Source organism: Cataglyphis hispanica, chromosome 5 (genome assembly GCF_021464435.1).
Source record: "Cataglyphis hispanica isolate Lineage 1 chromosome 5, ULB_Chis1_1.0, whole genome shotgun sequence".
NCBI classification, from domain to species: Eukaryota; Metazoa; Arthropoda; class Insecta; order Hymenoptera; family Formicidae; genus Cataglyphis; species Cataglyphis hispanica.
Window position 1 is genome coordinate 2,122,177 of NC_065958.1, and position 21,193 is coordinate 2,143,369.

A 21,193-nucleotide genomic window follows, 5' to 3' on the forward strand; every position below is an offset into this window, starting at 1 on the left:
ACTCTCAGATGTTTCTTCTTAAAAAAGGGACTAAGCGAAGAGCATTCTTTATTATTGTGTATAAAAATTTGTATTATGTTTTAGTGGATACAATTGAGTTAGTCGCGTGAATATCTTAAAGAGCCATATAACTCTATGTGCACTTTGTAATAATTAATGAGTAAACTATAAACGAATGTTTGTCACTCTGCCATCATGTCCACACTGAGACAATCTTCTCCCATGTTACTAGGAGATGTTTCAAGTTCTCCAATTTCGTTCGACTCGCTAGAAATTTTTCATTTTAATAATTTCGTTTTTAATTACAAACGTAAAAAGCACAAAAAAATAAGTGATATTTATTGATAATAAAAGACTACCTGTCCAAGGAAGGATCATTACTGAACATTTCTGTTGGAACTGTGGGTGGTGCTTTTTCTGGCACGAGTTCCAGATATGTTTGACGAGATTCCAAATGTCTCTCCACTTCCTCTGGTGTCATGTGTCCATCAGACATTAAAGACATTGGAACTACGTTATTTGAGGATTGTACCTGAGATAAAGATATTTCAGTTTCAGTACTCTTACACTTATATTTGATCTTTAAGTATGTTATGCAGAATACAAGCATACTCACTATAGGTGTGTTGTTTGTTTTAGCAACTTTTGGTGTACTCTTTTTTTTCTTGCTAGTACTGAGTGGTTTTGTGACTATTGATGAATGATGAGAAGTATGATTATTAACACTCATCTCAACCTTTTTCCTAAAAAATGTAAAAATTATGTTTCAATATTTTCTCTATTTATATCATATTTATGACATAAGTTTTTATTGTTATGTGATATAATACATAATTAAAATTAAACAAAATATTAGTTGAATAAGTTTCGACAATTTTTTATTAATTTAAAATAAAATTATATATATATATATATATATATATATATATATATATATATAAATAAAACAATTGCTTACCTTTTAGAATTGTCAAGACGAACAACTTCTTCATCTGATGATTCTGTTTCATCACTTTCACTAAATGATGCATCTACTTTTTCATATTGCAGCAAGCGATCCAATAGGAAACTTTTGTCTCTATTTACCTTGAGCAATTTTCTTTGTGTAGAACGCAGAGCTTCTTGGAAACATTCATTTTCCTGCAACACAATATATAATTTGTCAAAATAAATAGTATAAAGAAGAAAGAAAGCACTAAACACAAAAATATTCCTTGCGTACATAAATCAGGAATTTCAGCTTCCTTTTGAGATTACGGTACTGATCCTTATAGTTAGGCACTTCTTCCTCGGGACTATCTTCATCGTCTTCCTCTTCTGCGTCTGCACTGTTGTTGGCAATGGATCTGCAATACCATCCTTCCAACATTGATCATCTGCAACTGTAAGAAAACAATATTTTTCATAAGTTGTCTTTCTCTTTCATAAATACTATTATACTCAACATTGCAATACAAAAGTTGTATTGCAAAATTGATAAAGTTAACTAAAAGATAAAATTATCCGAAAATAAAGAAATATCTCATCAAAAGAACTGAATAAATGTAATAAGATATACAAAAAGATCTTTAAAAACGCACTTTGAGTTTCTTCTGGGAGGTTAAGTCGCGCAAGAAACGCGAAAACTTATGCGTCAGCTGTTTAATCGTGCGAAGAAACAAATGTCAGGCTTTAATTAGCTCCGATATTAACGACGCATTTTCCTTAGGACTCACTTGAAACCCCAAAATGATTTGTCGCACGTCGCAAGCGCTCGCGGCGGCCGATTATTGCGAAGATAAATAAGCTGTTTATGACTGGCTTCCATTCTGAACTCTTTATCGATTCCGTAGTAACTTCAGCGCCTTGCCGGTCGAACGCAACAGCGCATTATATCTTGTCAGTGTTGCAAATGTCAAAAAATAAAAATATTGTTCCATGGTCAAACATCACTAGCCGTTTAAAAATTTGAATACAATTTGTATTCTGAAAAATATTATTATTAATAGATATAAAGAAAAGAATAGGATATTTTATTACTATAGCAATCAAATTTTATGCATAGAGAAATAAATGATTATTGTTTAATAATTATTATTTTTTAAATTTTCTAATAATCTAATTTTATTTTACGATAGAATAATTTCTTATCTCCGTTTTTATATACATGCACATGCATATGTTTATTATACTATATATTTTAAAATTTAATAAATAATAATTATATGATATATTGATTAAACTATTATGTAAAATTACTTAGGAGTGATATTTCTAGTGAATTAAACAGAATTAAAAAAGTTAAATTTTAATATAAAAATATAAGAATATTTTAATTTTTTTATGTTTTCTCTTTCTCTTTTTCTTTTTCTATTTCTATCTAAGAAATTTTAACTGTACATTTAATTGTGTTGCTGCACAGCTTTACATAAATTGAATTAGAAATTCACTGAGAAAATTGCCACGATAAATAATCTTGAATATAATCTTAAACTATTAAAAATAATCAAAATTATAGAAAGAATTCCAAAGTCTGATAATAAAATTTCGGAGTAATTCTTTTAAGTTTACTTGAACAGTCCACTTTCTGAAAAATTATTGCAATCTCTATTACTTTTTTCATTACAACAATTCATTCTTCTTGCACATTACCTTGTAATTTTCCTTTATCGCGTATCGGTATTGCGAAATTGTCATCTTTAATCCCTTCGGACCGACAGGAAATAATATCGATCCTGTAAAGCTAGCACATGCGCCCTGAAGGATATCCTTCAGCGTCCGCGTGTGCGAGGGGTGAAAACATACCAGGTTCTTATCCGAGAAATATTAGTGAACATGAACAGCCGATTCTGGTATCCTTGTTAATACGTAATATTGCATTAATACGTAATAGTGCATTTTCGTTCTGAGAAAGATGAGTCCTGGCTTAGGGCACGATCCTTTGCCATCGTACAACATCACTGCTCTCGGTGAGTTTGAGAGAAGAATGACCCTTATATATTTTGGAGCAAGATTTATTATCTCTCATGTTATCTATACGAAATATCACAAGATATCAGAATTTTTTATTCGTAAAATTACGAGAGAAAAAAGCAAAAAGTTTTTCTCTCTTTTTTTTTTTTTTATTAAGACACGAGAGTGTAATAATGAGAGTTGTATGAATGAAAAGTCGTCGCCCATAGGGATATTGCCATTATTGTTTATGTGAATAGAAAGTTTTTGAAAAGCAATAAATCAATCTATCAGTTCTTTTTCATTCTTTTTTTAAGGAAACACTGCTCTCTGCTTGTGGCAACAGCCACAACACATTTTGTTCCAGTTAGCAAATTTCTGTTTCGCACTATCGTATTCGGCGCCATCCTCTAAAAAGGGGATTTTGTTTATGCATTCAGTGCTAATCCTAGGTAAGTAATTAATAATATAAAATTTATGTAAATATTTTTGAAGAAATTTGTCCCCAAAAAATAATACATTATATTAAAAGATTGCGAAATTAATTTGCAAATTTTATTGCTACTTTTATTTACTGCTAGTTGCCATTTCAATCTTAACTTGCAACTGTAACTTGCAATTCTTTTCTGATTTCATAATATTTTTTCAGGTTTTATGTTGCTATCAGGATGGGCTTGGCACGTGATATGCGCACCAGATATCTTCTCCTGGAACTTTAGCTTTCTATTGCTCAATATCGGTCAATTAGTCTACATTGTTTATCAGATGAGACCCATCAGATTTGATCCCGAATTAGAAGAAGCTTATCATACGCTCTTTTATCCTTTCAAAGTAAATTTTTTACAATAATGTCGCAAGTTCGTAAATGTCATCTTTGAGAACGTCTTGCAATGCATTCTCTTTTCTTTCAATGCAGGTTTCACGATTGCAATTCAAGCGATTAGTATCGCCAGAATTTGCGACGATAACGTCTCTTCATGCCGGCGAAGCGTACGCGATGCAAAATCTAACGAGAACCGATAGATTAGGTTTACTTCTCACGGGCAAAGTCAATGTTTTGAGCGATACTAATTTTCTGCATCCCATATTGCCCTGCGAATTTCTAGATTCACCGGAATTCGAAAGTTCTCGAGCTTCTGTTGATGATAAATTTAAGGTACGACTTTATTTATTTTTTATCTAATTACTAAAAAACCCGAAATATAAAATTAATAATTCTTTAGGTATCTATCATAGCAGCGAGTTCATGCAGATATCTGTATTGGCAAAGATCAGCTTTGGAGTATCTGCTTGTAAAGGAAACTTATCTTGCAACTGTCTTAACCACTCTAGTGGCAAGAGATATCGCAACGAAGCTGTATGCAATGAATAACAAGGTATTGTCTTTGATAAAAAAATAAAAGTGTAAACTTTTCAAAAATTAAATTGTAATAATAATTTTTATAAATTTGTATAAAATTATATATTTTTTTAATTAATATGTAAGAAAATATTTAATATATATTATTTCTCATTAAATTCTTTATCGAAATTTTGATCGATATCTTATCGATATCTTAGATAGTGACAGATAAGGGATCACACTTGGACATTCGCCTTCCTACGATTAGCGCGGGTTTAGGCATCAATAGCGAGTATAGAAGTCCTCGAGCTTACAGACAGGCACAGATCCGCAAGAAAGAAATTAAATCGACATCTAACAACGGTATTTATTATCTAATACAATAGATTAAATTAAATAATCCGCACAAATTATTCTTTTAAAAATATGAATATTAATAAAAATAAAAATTATTTGTTAAAATATATCATTATATTATATTGTATTAATATTAATTAATTGTTATATTGATTGATTGAATTTTAGTTAGCAGCGTCAAGTCCAAAGAACGCACGGTGAATAATTTATCGAAGAAAGGACCGAATATGGAACCGCTTCCGGAGCTGCCGTCTTGCGATGACCTGGCCTCCAGCGGTGTGGAGAGCTGGTTGGATTCTTCTAGCAAGTATCACAGCTGCGAAATTGTCGACGACGAATAGCATTACGCCTCCTACTCGAATTACGAGAGTTTGATCGGCGATGCCGAGGACGCCGATCACGATATACAGTTCTTCGACTACAAGAACACAGAGTGTTGGAGACCATACGACGATTAACGATAAAAAAAGTGACGGCAATAAAGAGCATACGCTTTTACTTTCGTTCAAAGCGTTACACTGTTGGACTTTAATAAAACTGTCAAGACACTTTAATTTTAAAGTATTTAATACTAAAAATCTCATAATTAGACATTTCATGAATTTCGCTAGTAAATTCATCAACAGCAACAGGATTCATCAAAGAATATATTCCCACTAGTCGTAATATTGTACGATATATTCCGTAGATTTGTTGCCCAGCAACGAAATTTGCAACGAAAGCACCTTTCGAAAAGTGTATGCATGTAATGTAAATTTAATGCTTTGTACATATTTGTAAATATCAAACTTGACGACGAATTTGGAGGATGGAAACTTTAGTCCGAGAAAAAAAGAAACTATGTGCTTACGAAGATATTTTAATTAATTTTTGGAAAAAGCTAAAGTGTTAAGTAAATTTAACATTTATAAGCAAATGCACACAAATGCGCCTATAAAATTTTTATAAATATTAAAATCGATCGAAGGATTGAGCAAAGGAAGAGAAAATCTAGAATTTCTTACTAAAAGAATTTTTACGAAAAATATAAATAAAATACACATAACATATTTAATCAAATTTTAAAGCGCAACTTATTTATAATTAAATAAATAAAAACATATAGTATTTAACAAAAAGCGTCTCGTTAATCTTAACATTCTATCGATGACTTTTATGTTTTTACCTTTCACGATCTTATAATATCCTTCCTCTTCCTAAAAAAAAAAATTAGAAAACAATGTAAAAAGTATTTATAAAAATTATATATATTTGTTATTATTAATTGTATGTTATTGCATTGTTGTATATTATGTTTTTGCATTGTTCTAATTTTATAATTGTAATTAAATTGTCAAATTTTCTAGAAAATATTTTTTTTTATCTTTTTAATAAATTTATATTTTGTTATGTGTTGATCATAAAAAGTATCAGGTTCGAGACAGAGAAGGAATATAGAAATACGTATAGAAAAACCAAAGGAATCTATAAGCAAGAAGAAAAAAGAAAGAGATAGAAAGAAAGAAAGCCCCTACTAAGTAAATAGTAGAAGAAAACCGTTTGAAGGACTCTCCAAGAGATTCACAGCAATCGCTTCGGCTTCCCCATAAAAAGGGTTGACAAGCGGTGGTGCCACCTACGCGGAGGGCGTGGCGCTAGTTCCAAGGGTGGTTTAGTGTCGCGAGAGCCCCCAGAGGCGCATCATCGCACGGAACGCAACCCCCCGGAGTGTACAGTTTCGCGCCCTCAGATCAGGGTGGCTAAGAGCAAGGAGGGACGCGCTTGAGCGATCGAGCGATCGCGAGGGGGTTAAAGGGTGGGCAGGTGGGCAAAGTAAAGAAGGGGCGGCGAAGAAGGGGTGAGAAAAGCTCCGCTTGGGGGTGACCAACGAGAGAGCAAGCGACGTACATACTCCGCGCATACATCGGCGAACGGAGATTTCGCGCGGAGATGAACGTACGAGTGGTCGCCGTTCTGTATGCCTCGTCCTCCCTTCGATGACGTCGCGTCCTTGTTGGACAAGGAGGATTACGTACGGAGAACAGGAGAACGTCACCGCCACCATCGGCAGGACGAAGGATACATCGTCATTGAGGATTGTTTTTCATCGCTCCTGGCGGCAGTGACCATGGCGCCAGTCCTGCTGTGTAAACAGTGCTCCAGCGAAGGATACGATCCGTTTTCCAGATTGATGCCGCTGTGCCCTTGCTGACAAGCGGACGGATCGTTTCTGACGGAACATCCGGTGGGTTGAGAACAAGGGATGCTGGCGAGAGAGAGAGAGAGAGAGAGAGTGAGTGAGAGAAGGAGGAGGAGGGGGGGGGGAAGGGAGGAGAGAAAAAGAGAGAGTGTCAAGCAGCTTCCAACGAAGCTGGAGAGAGAGTGTTGACGATGATCTTATTTTTGGTGGCGAGATATGAGAGCATTGGAGGTTGATGGAGAACGAGACGCGAATGAGAGAATTGATAAGTGAGTGATGTGTGAATGTTATTGATCAATAACATGATGAGAACACGCATCTCTCGAAGACGCACGGTTGTTGACTCGCGTAAGACAGTGGCTTAAATCGGCGATTGTATTTCTTATTCGTGTAAGTTGTTTTGATCTCGATACAGTGGCAAGAATAGTTTTCCAGAAAGCTCCAGAGTTCTAGAGAGAGTGTAAATGAATAATATCTGATTGCTATTGATCCAAAGTGATGCATTTGAGATGTGTGTGTGTGTGTGTGTGTGTGTGTGTGTGTGTATGTGTGGTTGTTGGCTCTTAAATATTATGACAGAAAAAAAATATCTTTTAATTTGATCATTTTAATTAGACAAGTTTAAGAAAATTGATTTCAATTGGTCTATAGCTGATGCAAGAAAACATGTTTTAATTTATGAAACGTTCAAAGGAATAATTTAAAGGGCATTTAAAGGTTTTCAAAGTTACAAGGAATAATAGTTGTTTGAGTTGACAGCATGTCGCAATCAGTAGAACTTAATTGAATTACGAATAAAACACTTCATAAACAATTATTATTAATGAGAATGAAATGTCTATTCGTCTTTCTGCTGCTGCTACGTAGTAAGTTGCTTTGTAATAACGACGAGAATAATGTAACGATTATGTAAAAGATGAGGCTTTGTGATAAATAATAATGATACTTTCTCCCATTTGGCGAAGTTATATTCTGAAATTATTTTAAATTAATAGAAGCTTGAATTGTTTTAAATTCAAATTCAAATTAATTATAATATGCATTTCCTCAAAGCTTTCAATTAATTTTTAGCAGCAATTTTTATTTTTTTTTTTTCAAAAACTTTAGTTTAAATTAAGCAAAAAATAAGATTCTGATAATCTCTTAATTTATTTAAAATACATGATTTAAGAAATTTAAATTTAAATTAATTTAGAAAAAAAATGTGTTTTTGCATGTCCATTTAATAATTTTTTATTGATGTTACGTGAAAGACGATAAAATTTAAAAATTTATTGGAAAGAGATACTTTTGCGGTTTATCAATTAAAAATTCTGATTTAAATTAAGGACAAAGCTGGCGCTTATAATCACTTCGCTTGAGTTCATCATGAAAACTCTATTAACTGACATTAACTCATCTGAACTTTGTAATACCAAGAGAGATAAGGGTGTCATTCTATCTTTTATCTTTTTAATACTTTTTAACGAAGGATTTAATGATGGATTTTCGTTAATTCCCGCAAATTGTGTAATGTTTCAGGCATTTGTGACAAGGCCGCGAAGAAAGCGAGGAAACGTTTCGTTGAGACAAATTACGGCAGACTCACGATAATTATTGTGACTCTATTTGTTGTGAGAACTGCGTGAGATCCTTTCCTTGCGTGGCGAGCTTACCGAGGTCAAAAAGTAATCGGTTGCGATGGTATCGCGCGCAATGATGTTCGTTCGCGTCGCGAATTTCGAAGAGGACAGAGGAAGCCCAGCGTCTTCGTGCTCGCTGTTGTTGTCGCATACCCACAGTAGACTGAGGTGTATCATCCCGCACTTCAAAAGACATATCGCTTATCCACCATAAGGTAAGAAAATATTAGTACATAAATTAAATCAATCGCATAGCATGATAACAATGGAGTCACTCGTTTGAAGTTAAGAGATCGTACTACATGCAATTGAAACATTAGATGTAAGCTGCAAGTAATGAAAGAATACGTCTTTTTGCAAAAATAAAAAGTCGCGTTACAAGAGAAATTAAATACTTCTCAGTCATTAAGATCTCTATCTTTTATGTAATAATCTCTCTAATCGTGGTCGTGTTCGCGTTGTCTCGACGCAAAAAAAAAAAAAAAGAATTAATTGTGACATGCGACGTTAGAGCATTTACCTGTTGCTTTACGTTCGTGCAAAGAGATGACGAGACTTGCAAGTAACGGGCCGCTAACTTCGTAATTCGTATAACAATTCTGTAAACATTATTCTCTAGGTATTCAAGAAAAATCGAGACGAGTAATATTTTATTAAAAGAGAGTGCTTTTAATTCTGAATTTTGTAAAATGACTTAATTGTGAATGTATCAAATATATAATTTGGTTTTCATATAAGTATACATAAATTTATAATCTAATCAAATAAAATATTAATTTATAATTCAATTTCTTCTGCACGCATTTAGAGTTGATTATAAATTATTATTAGTATAATGACGTGTTTTGAATAAATTTAGCATTTTATGTTTATAAAATCTGATCATGTCGTGTGTATATGTACGTGCGCGACACGCTTTCGAATCTCACGATATGACGCAACATTCATATTCTGAAGCTCGCAACTGCATGTAAGCCGTGCATCAATTTTTTCATTCTGGGGAAACACGTAAAAACCAAAGTTACGCCTCGTTACGAGGAATTTGAATCACGTTTCGATCAAACTAGAGGCTATATGATTTGCCGACACGTGTGGCGCAGTGTGTAGCGGCCTTTGAGAAGGAGGGTTGCACGTAGTAGACCGCGTGGTTCCTCCGTCGCCCTCGAAAGGGTCGATAGCCCTCTCTCTCTCTTCGCACAGCGCTCGCGCCAACCCCACGCGTCACATTATAGACAGCTGCTTTCAGCTGTTAGCTGTTTACTGAAGAAAGAGTCTGCCACATCTCGGAGCGTACAAAATCATCGGCATTCGTAATTTGGAAAATTAATTCTCTTCTCTTCGATACCGTACTAATTGATACGCGTTATTCAAAATCGCTTCGATATCAGGTCTCTAAAATTCGAAGATTTCTTTGCATCACCCTGTATTAATTTCTCTTCCCTCGTGTCTTAGGATTAAGATTGCCACTTTATATGATAAGTAGTATCGTGCTTTGCAAGGATAGAATTTTACGTTTAGCTGTGGCAATTGGGTTCTTTTTTTACTACCTGTCTGAGTAGCAAACCCTTCATTGCTCACTTAAGTAGAAAAGGATTTGAGTATGAGATAAAAAGCGATTTACTCAACATCAAGCATTGTTCGCCATTAATGTAGGATACGAATAAAACGATGATTGATGATCTTGCATTTGAGAAAAAGAGTTTTTTTTTTCACAATTAATAACAATGTATAAAAATGAGAAAAGAATAATATTTTCATACGTGATTCCGATTTACTTATGAAGTAATCGCGAATTGCAGACGCGAAGCTCGAGAGAAATCGCATGAAGCAATTTATATGCGATGGACTCGCGCATGATAAACTTAACGGGGCAACAAGTGTTTCCGGCGCAAGTCCAAACGCAAGTCCATATATTCCAGTGAGATCTTCATGACTTGGCAAACGGCATTTTTACAAGAATTAAGATTTGCTTAAATTTTTTACAGATACTGCTATTTTTTAAATTTTGTATCACTATTTTTCATTATTGAATCTAAAATCTATTATATCGATCAATCATTAATTTCCAATAAACTTTCATAGAAATAATAATTTAATATTGTACATATTTTCTAATATTTTAATGAAAAAAATAAAATGGTAAAAAATAATAATGAATGATCCTTTCCATATACATATACTTAATCTGTAATTATTCTTCTAATTTTAATTATCCTTAAATTTTAATTCTTGGCGCGGTTCTTTAAAACTTTAATCAAAGATTATTTATCTGTCAAGTCATATCTATAAATCTCCGACTAATATTATATATGCTGATAAAGATAAATAGATAAAATAAATATTAAAAATATTTATATATCATTATAATAAATATAAATAATATTTAGTGTAAGAAAAGAGAAATCGCGAATTCAATAGCTCATAAGGACTTCCGATATAGTCGGAATATGGCATTTTCATGGAGAGCATAAGAAACAAGTAATTCCATCAGCATAAATTGGATTGATCGATCAAGCGTCACAGTTTCTGTCTTCTCTGACTTGTCGGTTACCATTTGGGATTCGAGGGATAGGAGAGTAAAGGGTTGGCTTTGGACCCCCGATATGTGGCTTTAATCTAATTCGAAAGCTGTCCGACAAGCTACTGCAGTTCATCGTAAAACGAATCGGGAGTGACAGAATGTGTCCGCTCTGCAATTTCAGGGTGATTTCAAAATGGTCACGTAACGTTATCGTTGTTGAATTTCAGTCATTTGTTTCATTTGCATTTTTATTGCCTACTTTAATCTTTTTGATTGACTTTATATCAGATAATAGAATGATAAAGTTAGTTTTTAAGCTAATCTTAGCACATTAAGATTTTCTTTTATAATGTACATATATATATATATATAAAGAAAAAGATATATTTTTTTTGCATGTTTATATCTACAGTATGTGCAATTTAAATATCTATGATTAAACTTGTTCCGGATTTAAACATTTTCGATTTTTTAAAAATATCCTGCAATTAGTGGAAGCGAAATCAACGTTTCCTATATTGCAAGCCGACATCTTCGAGGTCGGAACAAAGTGGCAAACGGAAGTAAAATCTCAAGAAAGCTTGTCGTCACGCAAAGCATATCTTGCCCGTCGACAAGATTATTTTCATATTTTCAGGAGACCTAATTTACATACAGACTCACGGCATAAGCAATAAAAGAGATTATATCGGTTTCTTCGTTTTTTGCCAACATGTTGTGTTATTGATGTTATTAATTTGTTGGCTCCATTCGAGAAAAGTTAATTAGCATAATTCGAATAGAAGGGCAGTTAAAAAAAGTATAAATCAACATATACATATGCATACACCATTGGATCTTCTAAAATACTACGTACTATTCTTCTTAATTATTGATCTTTTACTAATTTTGATTAATTTTTTTTTTAAATAAAATTATTAATTTTTATCACATGGGTTTAATTTTTATCAAAAATTAAATCAATGCAAAAATAAATGTAACATGCAGTGATTCAAAGTAGTCGAGATAAATAAGACACTTAGCGCATATCATGCATAATACACGTATAAGCATGTTTGAATCGCGTGACTCTAAGATTACTATGCATTTCTCTTTATCATCGATCCTTGGTGAAACTTTTTTCCGAAAACTTTTTGCAGAAAAGATCAACCTTTTCAAATCCATGACATCGCACGAATAAAAATTCGAACACGTCATAAATGTGCAAACTGCACGGCGCTGCAAGGCGGCATTTAGAGACTAGCATAAATCACCACACCCTGTTATAATGTCACGTGATTTACCCTGACCCAGCCGAGCCCACATAGAGAACCCGCGAATAAGTCTTCTGGGGCGATAGTGAGCACGGCCAGTCACGAAAGCCTCTCCTCCGCCTTCGTCCTTAATTAGCATACGTGCTAAGTCGATACAGCGGCACGATGACCTTGAAACTTTTCCTCTGTTTGTAAGAGGCATCTTCGACCAATTTGCTCGTTTCGTGTGAATTGCCTCTGTAACGTGAACCGAGTAAATCAATCGATCAACACGAGCTAGAATAGATAACATTGCACGATGGTAGAAAAATCTTAGAATCTGTTATGAAAAATAGATAAAGACAAAATTAAATTTTATAAATTTATAATAATCGCAAGATTTATATATAAAAATCAGTTTATCCTTGTAATATTTTTATACAATTGTGTATGCAGCTACATAAATAAATTAATGCTACATATATGAAGTATTCTAAAATAAATAAACAGTTTTGCCTTCACGCAATTGTTTATAATATCATTTAAAATTTTTAATAGAAAAAGATTATATAATGATAAAATATTTTCTGTTCAATGTTTTTTATGGAATGCATATCAGGATAATTGGAGTTTACACGGTATAGCAACCAGATGCAACAACTGATTAAATCTATAGTTAAAATTTCACCTGTAAAGCCGACTATCTCTCTGGCTACCTCGCGTTTTCGTTTGCGAGAAACGGCTCACGTCACAAAGAGATTTAAACCAAAGGATATCAAGATATGATCAAACTTGTATCGCGGCGCGGTCTAAACCGCGAATTAGGATTTGCATAACGAAACGAACGAGGCGCCCTTGCAGCGGACAGACGTTAACTCTTTAGGGATCGCACGAAAGCGAAATTAAGTTAATACGTTTAGGGAAAACCAGACTGATCATAGAGATAAATCATAGAGATAAATCAAATTTTAACCGTATAATAGTTTGCCCTAGATGTAATTATCTCCAGAATTCGCAACGACCTATATAATCGCTATTTTAAATACAAATCCTACATTGACTATTCGGGGAATCTCGGTCGTCAATTTATAACTCTTTTGCGACGAGAAAAACATCTCACAAAAGAGAGTACTTATATTTGCATGCACTCTTTTACGATATGGCACAAGTGTTGCAAAAGAGATGAAACACTTATTCATAAATCGGAATATTTAATTTAAAATATAATGTTCTCTCTTTTAGACATAGATTCTGGGTATATAATCATTTTTATCTTTTGCAATTAAATATAAGAAATATTTTAAAAAATGATAAAAAAAAATGCAGTCGGAATCCTCTGATTATAGTTATTCACGAATATTCACGTCTCCTATGATCCCTGTGTGATCAGTTTACATCTATTGTACGGTAGTTGAATCAGGCAGGAAAGAGTGTCCTAACGAATTTCCGTTCGATAGAACGTAGTTCTGTTAGATGAAAGCGTGGCATCGGCCCACCTCGGACGGAAATATCGAAAATCGAATAATAATATTGAATCATTTTGAGAGCGGATTCACGCTTATTGGCGCATGCTGTGTCAGCGGAAAGAACTTTAAACGGTATTTCTGGCCGTTTCTAGCTGGTTGCGTAGCTCGCATCGATAACTCGCAATAAGAGATAATTGAAAATTTTTTTGAGCAATTTTATTTTTTTTTTATGACAGTATTTTCGTTGAATCACAATCGATTCGGAATCAACGATATGGATTACTTTTCTTTATGGAAAAAATGAGGAAATACGTGTATTTTAATCTTTCTATGTAATTTTATCAGATTTTGTATAAAGGTATTTTACGATTATGATATCTTATATCTTATATTAAAATATTTTTCTCTCATGTATATATATTTTTTTTGTTTTCCATTTTTCATATAAAGATAGACAGCAATATTCTTTGTCGTTAAATACCTAATTTCTAATTCTGAACAAGAATTGCGTGCATTTATTCTTTTCAATCTAAAAACCTATTTGAACGCAATTTATTAGTTTTAACTTGTACAATAAGACATCATGCGAAATTGTTGGATCATACCGATAGCAAGAAATAGACTTTATGAAAAAGGTTTTTGTATAAAATCTAATATCATATTTTATAGTATAAAAATTATGAAGATTTATCTCTTGGAAGAGATGGAGAGATCTAAAGCCGGTACGTGCCAAGAGGTTTTGTACGATTTCGCGGTTTGGAAGTCGTTCGCGCAATTTCGGGGCACGGCTCAGCTTGAAAGTAGATAAAATCGACTTTTCTGGGCGATGACGTAATCGATCTTTAACTGCATGCTATTTTGAGATTTTCGCCGTTCAGTCAGAAAATATCCCGCGAAATCTTTGGGCCGGCGGCGAAACGAAATGCTAAAGTCACGCAGCCCTTCGGCGCGACCTCGAAGATAATAAAGCTCAGATATTGCATCCCGAATCACGAAAAGCCGAATCGATATTCCACGTTAATCGCACAGTTGCTCGCGGTTTCCATTGTAAATCTGACAGTTAGTGCTTAACTGTAATTTCGATAAATTAAGGGCAAGAATATATACAGCGCTCAGATATGAAAGGTCAGCTCAAGCGTATCGGAAACGACTAACGGATATCGGAAAATAAAGAAAATCTCTCTGACTCAAAATACGACAACTTAATTGGTCGCTAATTGTTCGTTTGTTAAGATTTTAGTTAGAATCGACGAAAGATCTCAAACAGATACACACTTCGTGATATTAAAGCTATCTTCTCGCAAGATCTGCAGTCTTCTTCTTATCGAGAATCTTTTTTTTTCTTCAACAATGGTTTTATAACTATATTCTCTATAAGAGATTCTTGAAAATTACATTAGATATATCTTGACAATCATGAAAACAATTTATAGCTCGCATGTATAATAGAAATTGACGAATACAAATTTTCAAAGATCGATATTTAAAGGGGACCGATGTCCTTGGTGTTGCAGAGGTCAATGGTGATGGCACGTGTCACGCGCCCTCGACAAAAAATGGCGAACACGACTGACTCACCCGCGACGGCCGGCGGCAGCCTCCTTTCGTCCTCGACGACGACGCCGTTCACCACCTCGTCGACATCGGCGGCGACCTACTCGAGTGAGGGTTACACCCTCAATTATAGCGGTCTGCCCAGTCTGGGCGGCTACTCGTTGGACGATCTTAACTACACGGAACTCTGGCTGGACGTCTGGAACGGCACCGAGGTCAATAACATCACTGAAAGGCTGAATGCGACAGTGTTAATACCGGGTGGTTACTGCGACGAATGGGAGGCTGCTCAGCACAAGCTCTTCCAGGTGAGAGTTTGCTTTTGAAGACAACAAAGTGAAATTTAATATTAATAATTAATTTCGTAATAAAGTTTAATTAAATGTAGCCGAGATTAAATTTTATCTCCTTTAATTTTTTTTTTTTTTTGTAATATTGGATTATTAATGTTCCATTTTCTTTTTAGAAATTCTTTTCTGCCTTTTTAGAGAATTTAGAAATTATTAATTCATCAATTAAAAATTTTAATTTCAGGCAGCAAATTTATTTTTTGCGGCTGCGTTTCTGGTGCCGCGCTCGTTCAAAGCTTCCGTCTTAGCTCTTCGCACATTTCTCACGGCGGGCTTTATGTTAGCGGCTCTCTGGGCCGGAATCACTATATGCGCCCTGGACGCTATGTTGTGGTGCTTGGCCCTCGGTCTGCTGAACGGTATTCACTCTCTGATACTCGCCTGTCGATTCCTACCTCCGGCTCTCAGCCCCGAATTAGCCGAGCTCTATCTGAAGCTTTTCAAGCCCTATAAGGTCAGCAAAAAACACTTCCAGGAGCTGGCGAAAGAGGCGAGAATACTCAAACTGGATTCCGATCAGACGTACGCGACGGAAGGAGTCACGCAGGCAGATAAAAGGCTATCCATTCTTTTACGTGGAAAGTAAGTGTCCTTCTTTTTAACTAAAAGTTAATTTTTTCCGAATGTAAAGGCGTTATTTTCTATGAAAGAAGGCTGATCCTAATAAAAGACTAATTAAAGCTGGATTAAAGATTTTAATACATTTTTATATTATTTTTATGAAGTGAAATTAACATCGAAAAGAGCAGAAGCTTATAGTAAGGCTTTTATATATATTTTTTATATTCTTTATTATATTTCTTTAGTTAATCTTTTTATTAACTGCATTAATTCATTATTGTCGACTGAAGAGAAGAGATCCTACTCAACATTTCTTTATTGGGTAGAAAAGTTGCTCGTCGCGTACGGTCTCTATTAAATCCCGCTCTCGATTCCAGACTGAAGGTAACTTGCGACGGAACACACTTGCATTATATCAGAGCTTACCAGTTCGTCGACTCACCCGAATGGGAGGCCATGCACGAAAACGACGCCGACGTCTTCCAGGTGACAATACGAGCCGAGGAGCCTAGCACTTACATATGTTGGACGAGAATGAAGTTGCTCAGGGTGCTCCGGCACAGGCCGCTGCTCAAGGTCGTTCTCAACACCCTCATCGGTAAGGACATTACGTCCAAATTGTACGCCCTTAACGAGCAGCTCGCTGGTGTCGCGACCGCCAGTGAGAACGCCACGTCGAATCCTTACAGGGGGGTCACGAGGAGCGCCAGCGTCGACGCCGTTAACACGGAAACCGCCGGAAAGGTTCGATCGACGACCTGGAAGACGCAGAGGCGGTACAGCAATCCGCGTAATGACAGTGAGTCTCGTAACCTTTTCCTTCATATTAGATAACACTTTCCTTATTCTACATATCTTCTGTCTATTGTAGACCTTGAATTTTGATCTTTTACAAAGGTTTCGATATACGTCATTTCACATTTACTTTATGCAGTTTAGCATGTAATATTCAATAATTCGATTTATATAAGCAGTTATTCGATCCTGACAAGTTAGTTGGATTTTTAAAGTCTAAGACGAAGAGTGACTTGAAGAGATGCTTGCAATTTTTTTGTCCTTTCCCCTCAGGGAATTCCTCAGCTGGGTATTCGCATCAATATTGGGCGCCGGTGGTTGCCAACCACTTTCCGGCGACTTCGCCGTTTATTCAGAGCCAAAATCTCGGCTACTCGTTACTGCCGCAGAGTGTCCAATTCTCGCCGCCGCCTCCGCGAGCAGCCGCGCTATCTCATCCCCCTGTGACGCGACAGCGTAGCGGGGGTGCTGGCGGCGATTACACCCTGCTACCTCAGACACCGAAGCTCGAGAGGAAACGATCGAAAAAAGGGACTAGAGAGGTGGGTCGATGTCATTTCTTGACTTCATTACGTTGATCTTATTATGAAGATAGTGGCTTGAGTGCCTTTCCCATGGCGCAAAAGATGCAGCAACTATTTTTAGATATAGATAAAGCAAAAGGTAGACGTAAATTTTTTAAATGGATTAACAATAACGCAATATTTTATCATATTTATCATTCGAGCGATATATTTGTTAGAGATTTTTAATTAAACGCCACTTAATTTTTTTAAACTAAGTTTAAAATATCTTAATATGAATTAATAATTTTTATTTAAATCTTCACTCTCTCTCTCTCTCTCTCTCTCTCTCTCTCTCTCTCTTGATAATGCACATAAAGGGAGAATGTCACGTACAATAATTTATGATATTATTTGGAAGAGAACAATATCCTTATCACGCGCCATCATTAACGCTTTCCCTCCAAACAATCAAATTATATATATGTATATTGCGCTATTACGGGAGAGTTGCAACAGTTCTGATTGTCATTTCAAGTGTACTTTATACGTTATGTATACCTAGATATATCAAGAGAGATATTTGTGGACTCACCCTTCAAGCAAATACGCCCAACAAATGTGCATGAATTTTCTAGTGTGCTTCAGTGCAATTATAGTTTGTAATTCTACTACTGTAATTATATTGTCTTGTGCGCTTAGTTATGGACGTTTCTCTATATATTGTATATTTGCGTTTGTTAAGGCTTTGACCGATTTAGAGATAACAGACCGTTAATCTATTTCATTACAGCAATGTGATAAATAGATATCTAAATATGCATGCATTAAGGAGGCATATCCGTTTCAACTTTCGAAAAATGAGCACATTTTCTAGATTTTCTGCAGCGCAACGATTCAATAAAAACTTTTTTTTACAATATTATTAAGTATTTAAATAAAAATTTTTTTTTTTAAGTTATACGAATATTTTCAGAGTTCCTTCAATTTTAGATGGCTGCATGATGAAAACGTTCGTTTATTATATCCAAAATAAAAAATACAAGTTTTTTTAATGGCTATCTGTTATCCAAGCGTTTTTTCAAAATTCTAAAAAATAAGAAAATGGTGGCATTTTGGAAAAAAGTTTCGTTTAAAAAAAATCAATTTTTTTTTTGTTTATAACAAAAGAATAGGGAATTAAATTAATAAAAGATTTCGTGAACAGATGCGAAATCATATTAGGAATTCGCATGCGAAATTTGAAGTCAATCTGTCGAATATAATCCGAGTTTTCATGTATACCGTGCATGAAAATATATATCCGCAAATATTCGTATAACTTTAAAAAAAATTTTTTTTAAATAACAATTTTTATTGAAGTACTTAATAATATTGTAATAATAATATATTTGCGTTTCTAATAATATTCTAATAATAATATTGCGTGTATAATAAAATGAGAAATATCTTCTAACATTCTCAAAGAAAAATTGCTACTTTACTGCATTTGACCTGCTGATCTGTCAACACAATATCGCCCTCATTTCAAATAAATAATTCCACGTCGTCTGCTTATCGATATCCAATTTCATAAATTTATAAAATGATGATGTGTTTTGCAGGTGACCTTCGAGACACCGGTATGACGCTCACTTGACGGGGAAGGTCCTGCCAGCGTGCCTCTGCTTTCACTATCGCCGCAACGCTCTGCCTAGCCCCGTCGTGGTCTCGTTGTCACCTTGAAGCACATCGTAAAACTCACTCTTTAAACTTCCGGTCGACGCGCGATATCAACGAATGGCCTACCTCCTCGAATGGGAAGGGAGAATGCGTCGATCACGGTACGAGTATGCTTTGAGATATCATGGAGGTCTCCTTGGTACCGCGTAATCGCAAGAGATCGCGTGAAAACGAAGTTGTTGCGGGTGCAGTTTTGAGGTGTGCCATTGATTTCCATATCCTGCAAGTGCCACGCCTTACACAGACACGCACGCACGTGTGAAATCGAAACCGCGATGACGGCCGTGGAAACAGTTCCGATGTCCCTACGGGATCGGGACATCCGTCGGAGTTTTAAGGTAAATCGAAAGGGGACGTGAATCGTTCGTGAATTAACGTGGAGAGGTGGAGTAAGCGATGAAGAAAATCGTAAACGAAAGACTAAATATAGAATATATTGTATCGATGAGCATCGCCTCTATGTACACACATACACCTTTACATCGACTGTGATTACAACGGATATAATTATTAAGTCTTTCAGAGAAACGCTGATTATATACACATACAAAAAGAGACACGTATACGTTAATTAGCTGCCGCGGTAATCACACACGCATAATCAATCCTAACGCTTGCATAAATTCAGGTGTCCTCCGTTAAAGCGCATAACGATTTTCGAATAATTTTATATTTACAATATTTCTAATTTTACACAGACTTTTATTTGTTTTATACATTTTCGAAGCATTTCCGTTTTTGATGTTGTTGTCCGTAAAATCTTTAAGTTCTTATAATACAAATTATTACTTTATAAATTATTGAATTTTTAGATATCTTTACATTATTATATATACCTGTCATAGAAATAAAATTATATTGGCGAAAGACATCTGAATAGCATAAATTGGGATCGTTGTATAAAATTAGTGCATAAAATGCGCATTCACGATAAATGTGATATGTTGAGAAAACACGCAGCAGATTCTATCCGGCGAACGGAAGAAAATTCCATTTGCACTCCCTTAATCAAATACAAAACGCGTTAAATAAATAAACAAACAAAAAAAAAACAAAAAACAAAAAAAAAACTGGAAAAGTGAAATGGAAAAACATGCCGAATAACCCAGGAGTAAAACAATAAGTGCTTCGTTAAAAAAGCCTGCGCAATAAAGTGCTTCGAAAAAAGTAGTTGATGGCGAGATACAAATTATAAAACAAATTTTAATTATTCACGCAAATTAAACGGAAAAAAATATGCGTTGTGCATAAACGTAGAAGAAAAAAAAAAAAAAACATGTGTGTTTGTATGTTTCTATGTTTATATAATCGCCGCGTGTGAGAGCGAGGCTGTAGAAGATCAACAAAGACGCACAAACGATTAAACAAAACACGTGAAGAAAATAAAATTAATTAAAACGGCTGTGTAGAGTCGAGTGTAAATGTTAAAAAAATGGCTGTAGAGTATTGTAACGTTACGAAGGAGTGTGTGAGCAGTGTGTTCCAAGAGGCGCACGTCGGAAAGGATCGCCGTTGTTCAAGTAGAAGTTACTTTGGTCAAATTAGACGAGACATTATTGTAATATTTCATTATTATGTAGTTGCTTTTGTGATAACTGGACATATATATATATAGCAAAGTGAAAAATCTAATAACTTTATATATTTATAATAATCGAAATTTTTGGAGACTGAGTTGCTGACTGGTATTGTAAGTCTGTTAGTTTTGAATAATATTTGCAGTGATCTCTCTAAATTTGGTGAATATTGTCGCGATATATTTGTCGGATTGTTTTTAGGATTAATTTGAATTTCGAGAGAACTTATTTGCAAAGACTGATCTATTTTCCGACGTAGACACGAGCCTAAAGTACGAATGGATCTATTTGAATGATCTTTGTCGACGTTGCGTCAAGAGAGAATAAACGAAAGCAAAACAAATCGCGCGAGATGGAGACTGCAGCAGCGAAGCATCAACATCACGACATTGTATATTATTATTATTATTTATTACAATATGTTCGTTGACTATTATGTTAGAAATAAAAAATGCATTAAAAAATGTGAGATGTAATATTA

The 21,193-nt window shown here is 34.8% G+C and overlaps 3 protein-coding genes across 5 annotated transcripts; 2 read left to right on the forward strand and 1 right to left on the reverse strand.

Annotated features, from left to right (window-relative positions):
- Positions 1–11: 11 nt before the first annotated feature.
- LOC126849537 (uncharacterized) lies at positions 12–1,828 on the reverse strand. Of its 2 annotated transcripts, none has more exons than XM_050591475.1 (6): positions 1,716–1,828; positions 1,223–1,382; positions 959–1,140; positions 617–743; positions 360–532; positions 12–267 (listed from the first exon to the last, which is right to left on the reverse strand). In XM_050591475.1, exons 2-6 carry the CDS (start codon positions 1,367–1,369, stop codon positions 183–185), a joined length of 714 nt encoding a protein of 237 aa, XP_050447432.1. In that variant the 5' UTR covers positions 1,370–1,382; positions 1,716–1,828; the 3' UTR covers positions 12–182. The 2 variants fall into 2 exon arrangements, with proteins under 2 accessions (XP_050447432.1, XP_050447431.1); XM_050591474.1 differs by having other exon boundaries at positions 1,581–1,827.
- Positions 1,829–2,780: 952 nt separating this feature from the next.
- Positions 2,781–5,634, forward strand: LOC126849528 (popeye domain-containing protein 3-like). Its single transcript, XM_050591458.1, has 7 exons — positions 2,781–2,948; positions 3,249–3,383; positions 3,581–3,762; positions 3,848–4,087; positions 4,155–4,307; positions 4,492–4,636; positions 4,799–5,634. Exons 1-7 carry the CDS (start codon positions 2,894–2,896, stop codon positions 4,969–4,971), a joined length of 1,083 nt encoding a protein of 360 aa, XP_050447415.1. The 5' UTR covers positions 2,781–2,893; the 3' UTR covers positions 4,972–5,634.
- An 813-nt stretch (positions 5,635–6,447) lies between these two features.
- Positions 6,448–21,159, forward strand: LOC126849521 (blood vessel epicardial substance-like). Of its 2 annotated transcripts, none has more exons than XM_050591444.1 (7): positions 6,448–6,854; positions 8,331–8,646; positions 15,165–15,512; positions 15,739–16,136; positions 16,493–16,914; positions 17,184–17,452; positions 19,018–21,159. In XM_050591444.1, the coding sequence occupies exons 3-7, from the start codon at positions 15,171–15,173 to the stop codon at positions 19,039–19,041; spliced, it is 1,455 nt and encodes a 484-aa protein (XP_050447401.1). In that variant the 5' UTR covers positions 6,448–6,854; positions 8,331–8,646; positions 15,165–15,170; the 3' UTR covers positions 19,042–21,159. The 2 variants fall into 2 exon arrangements, with proteins under 2 accessions (XP_050447401.1, XP_050447403.1); XM_050591446.1 differs by lacking the exon at positions 6,448–6,854 and adding an exon at positions 6,954–7,078.
- The last annotated feature ends 34 nt before the right edge of the window (positions 21,160–21,193 follow it).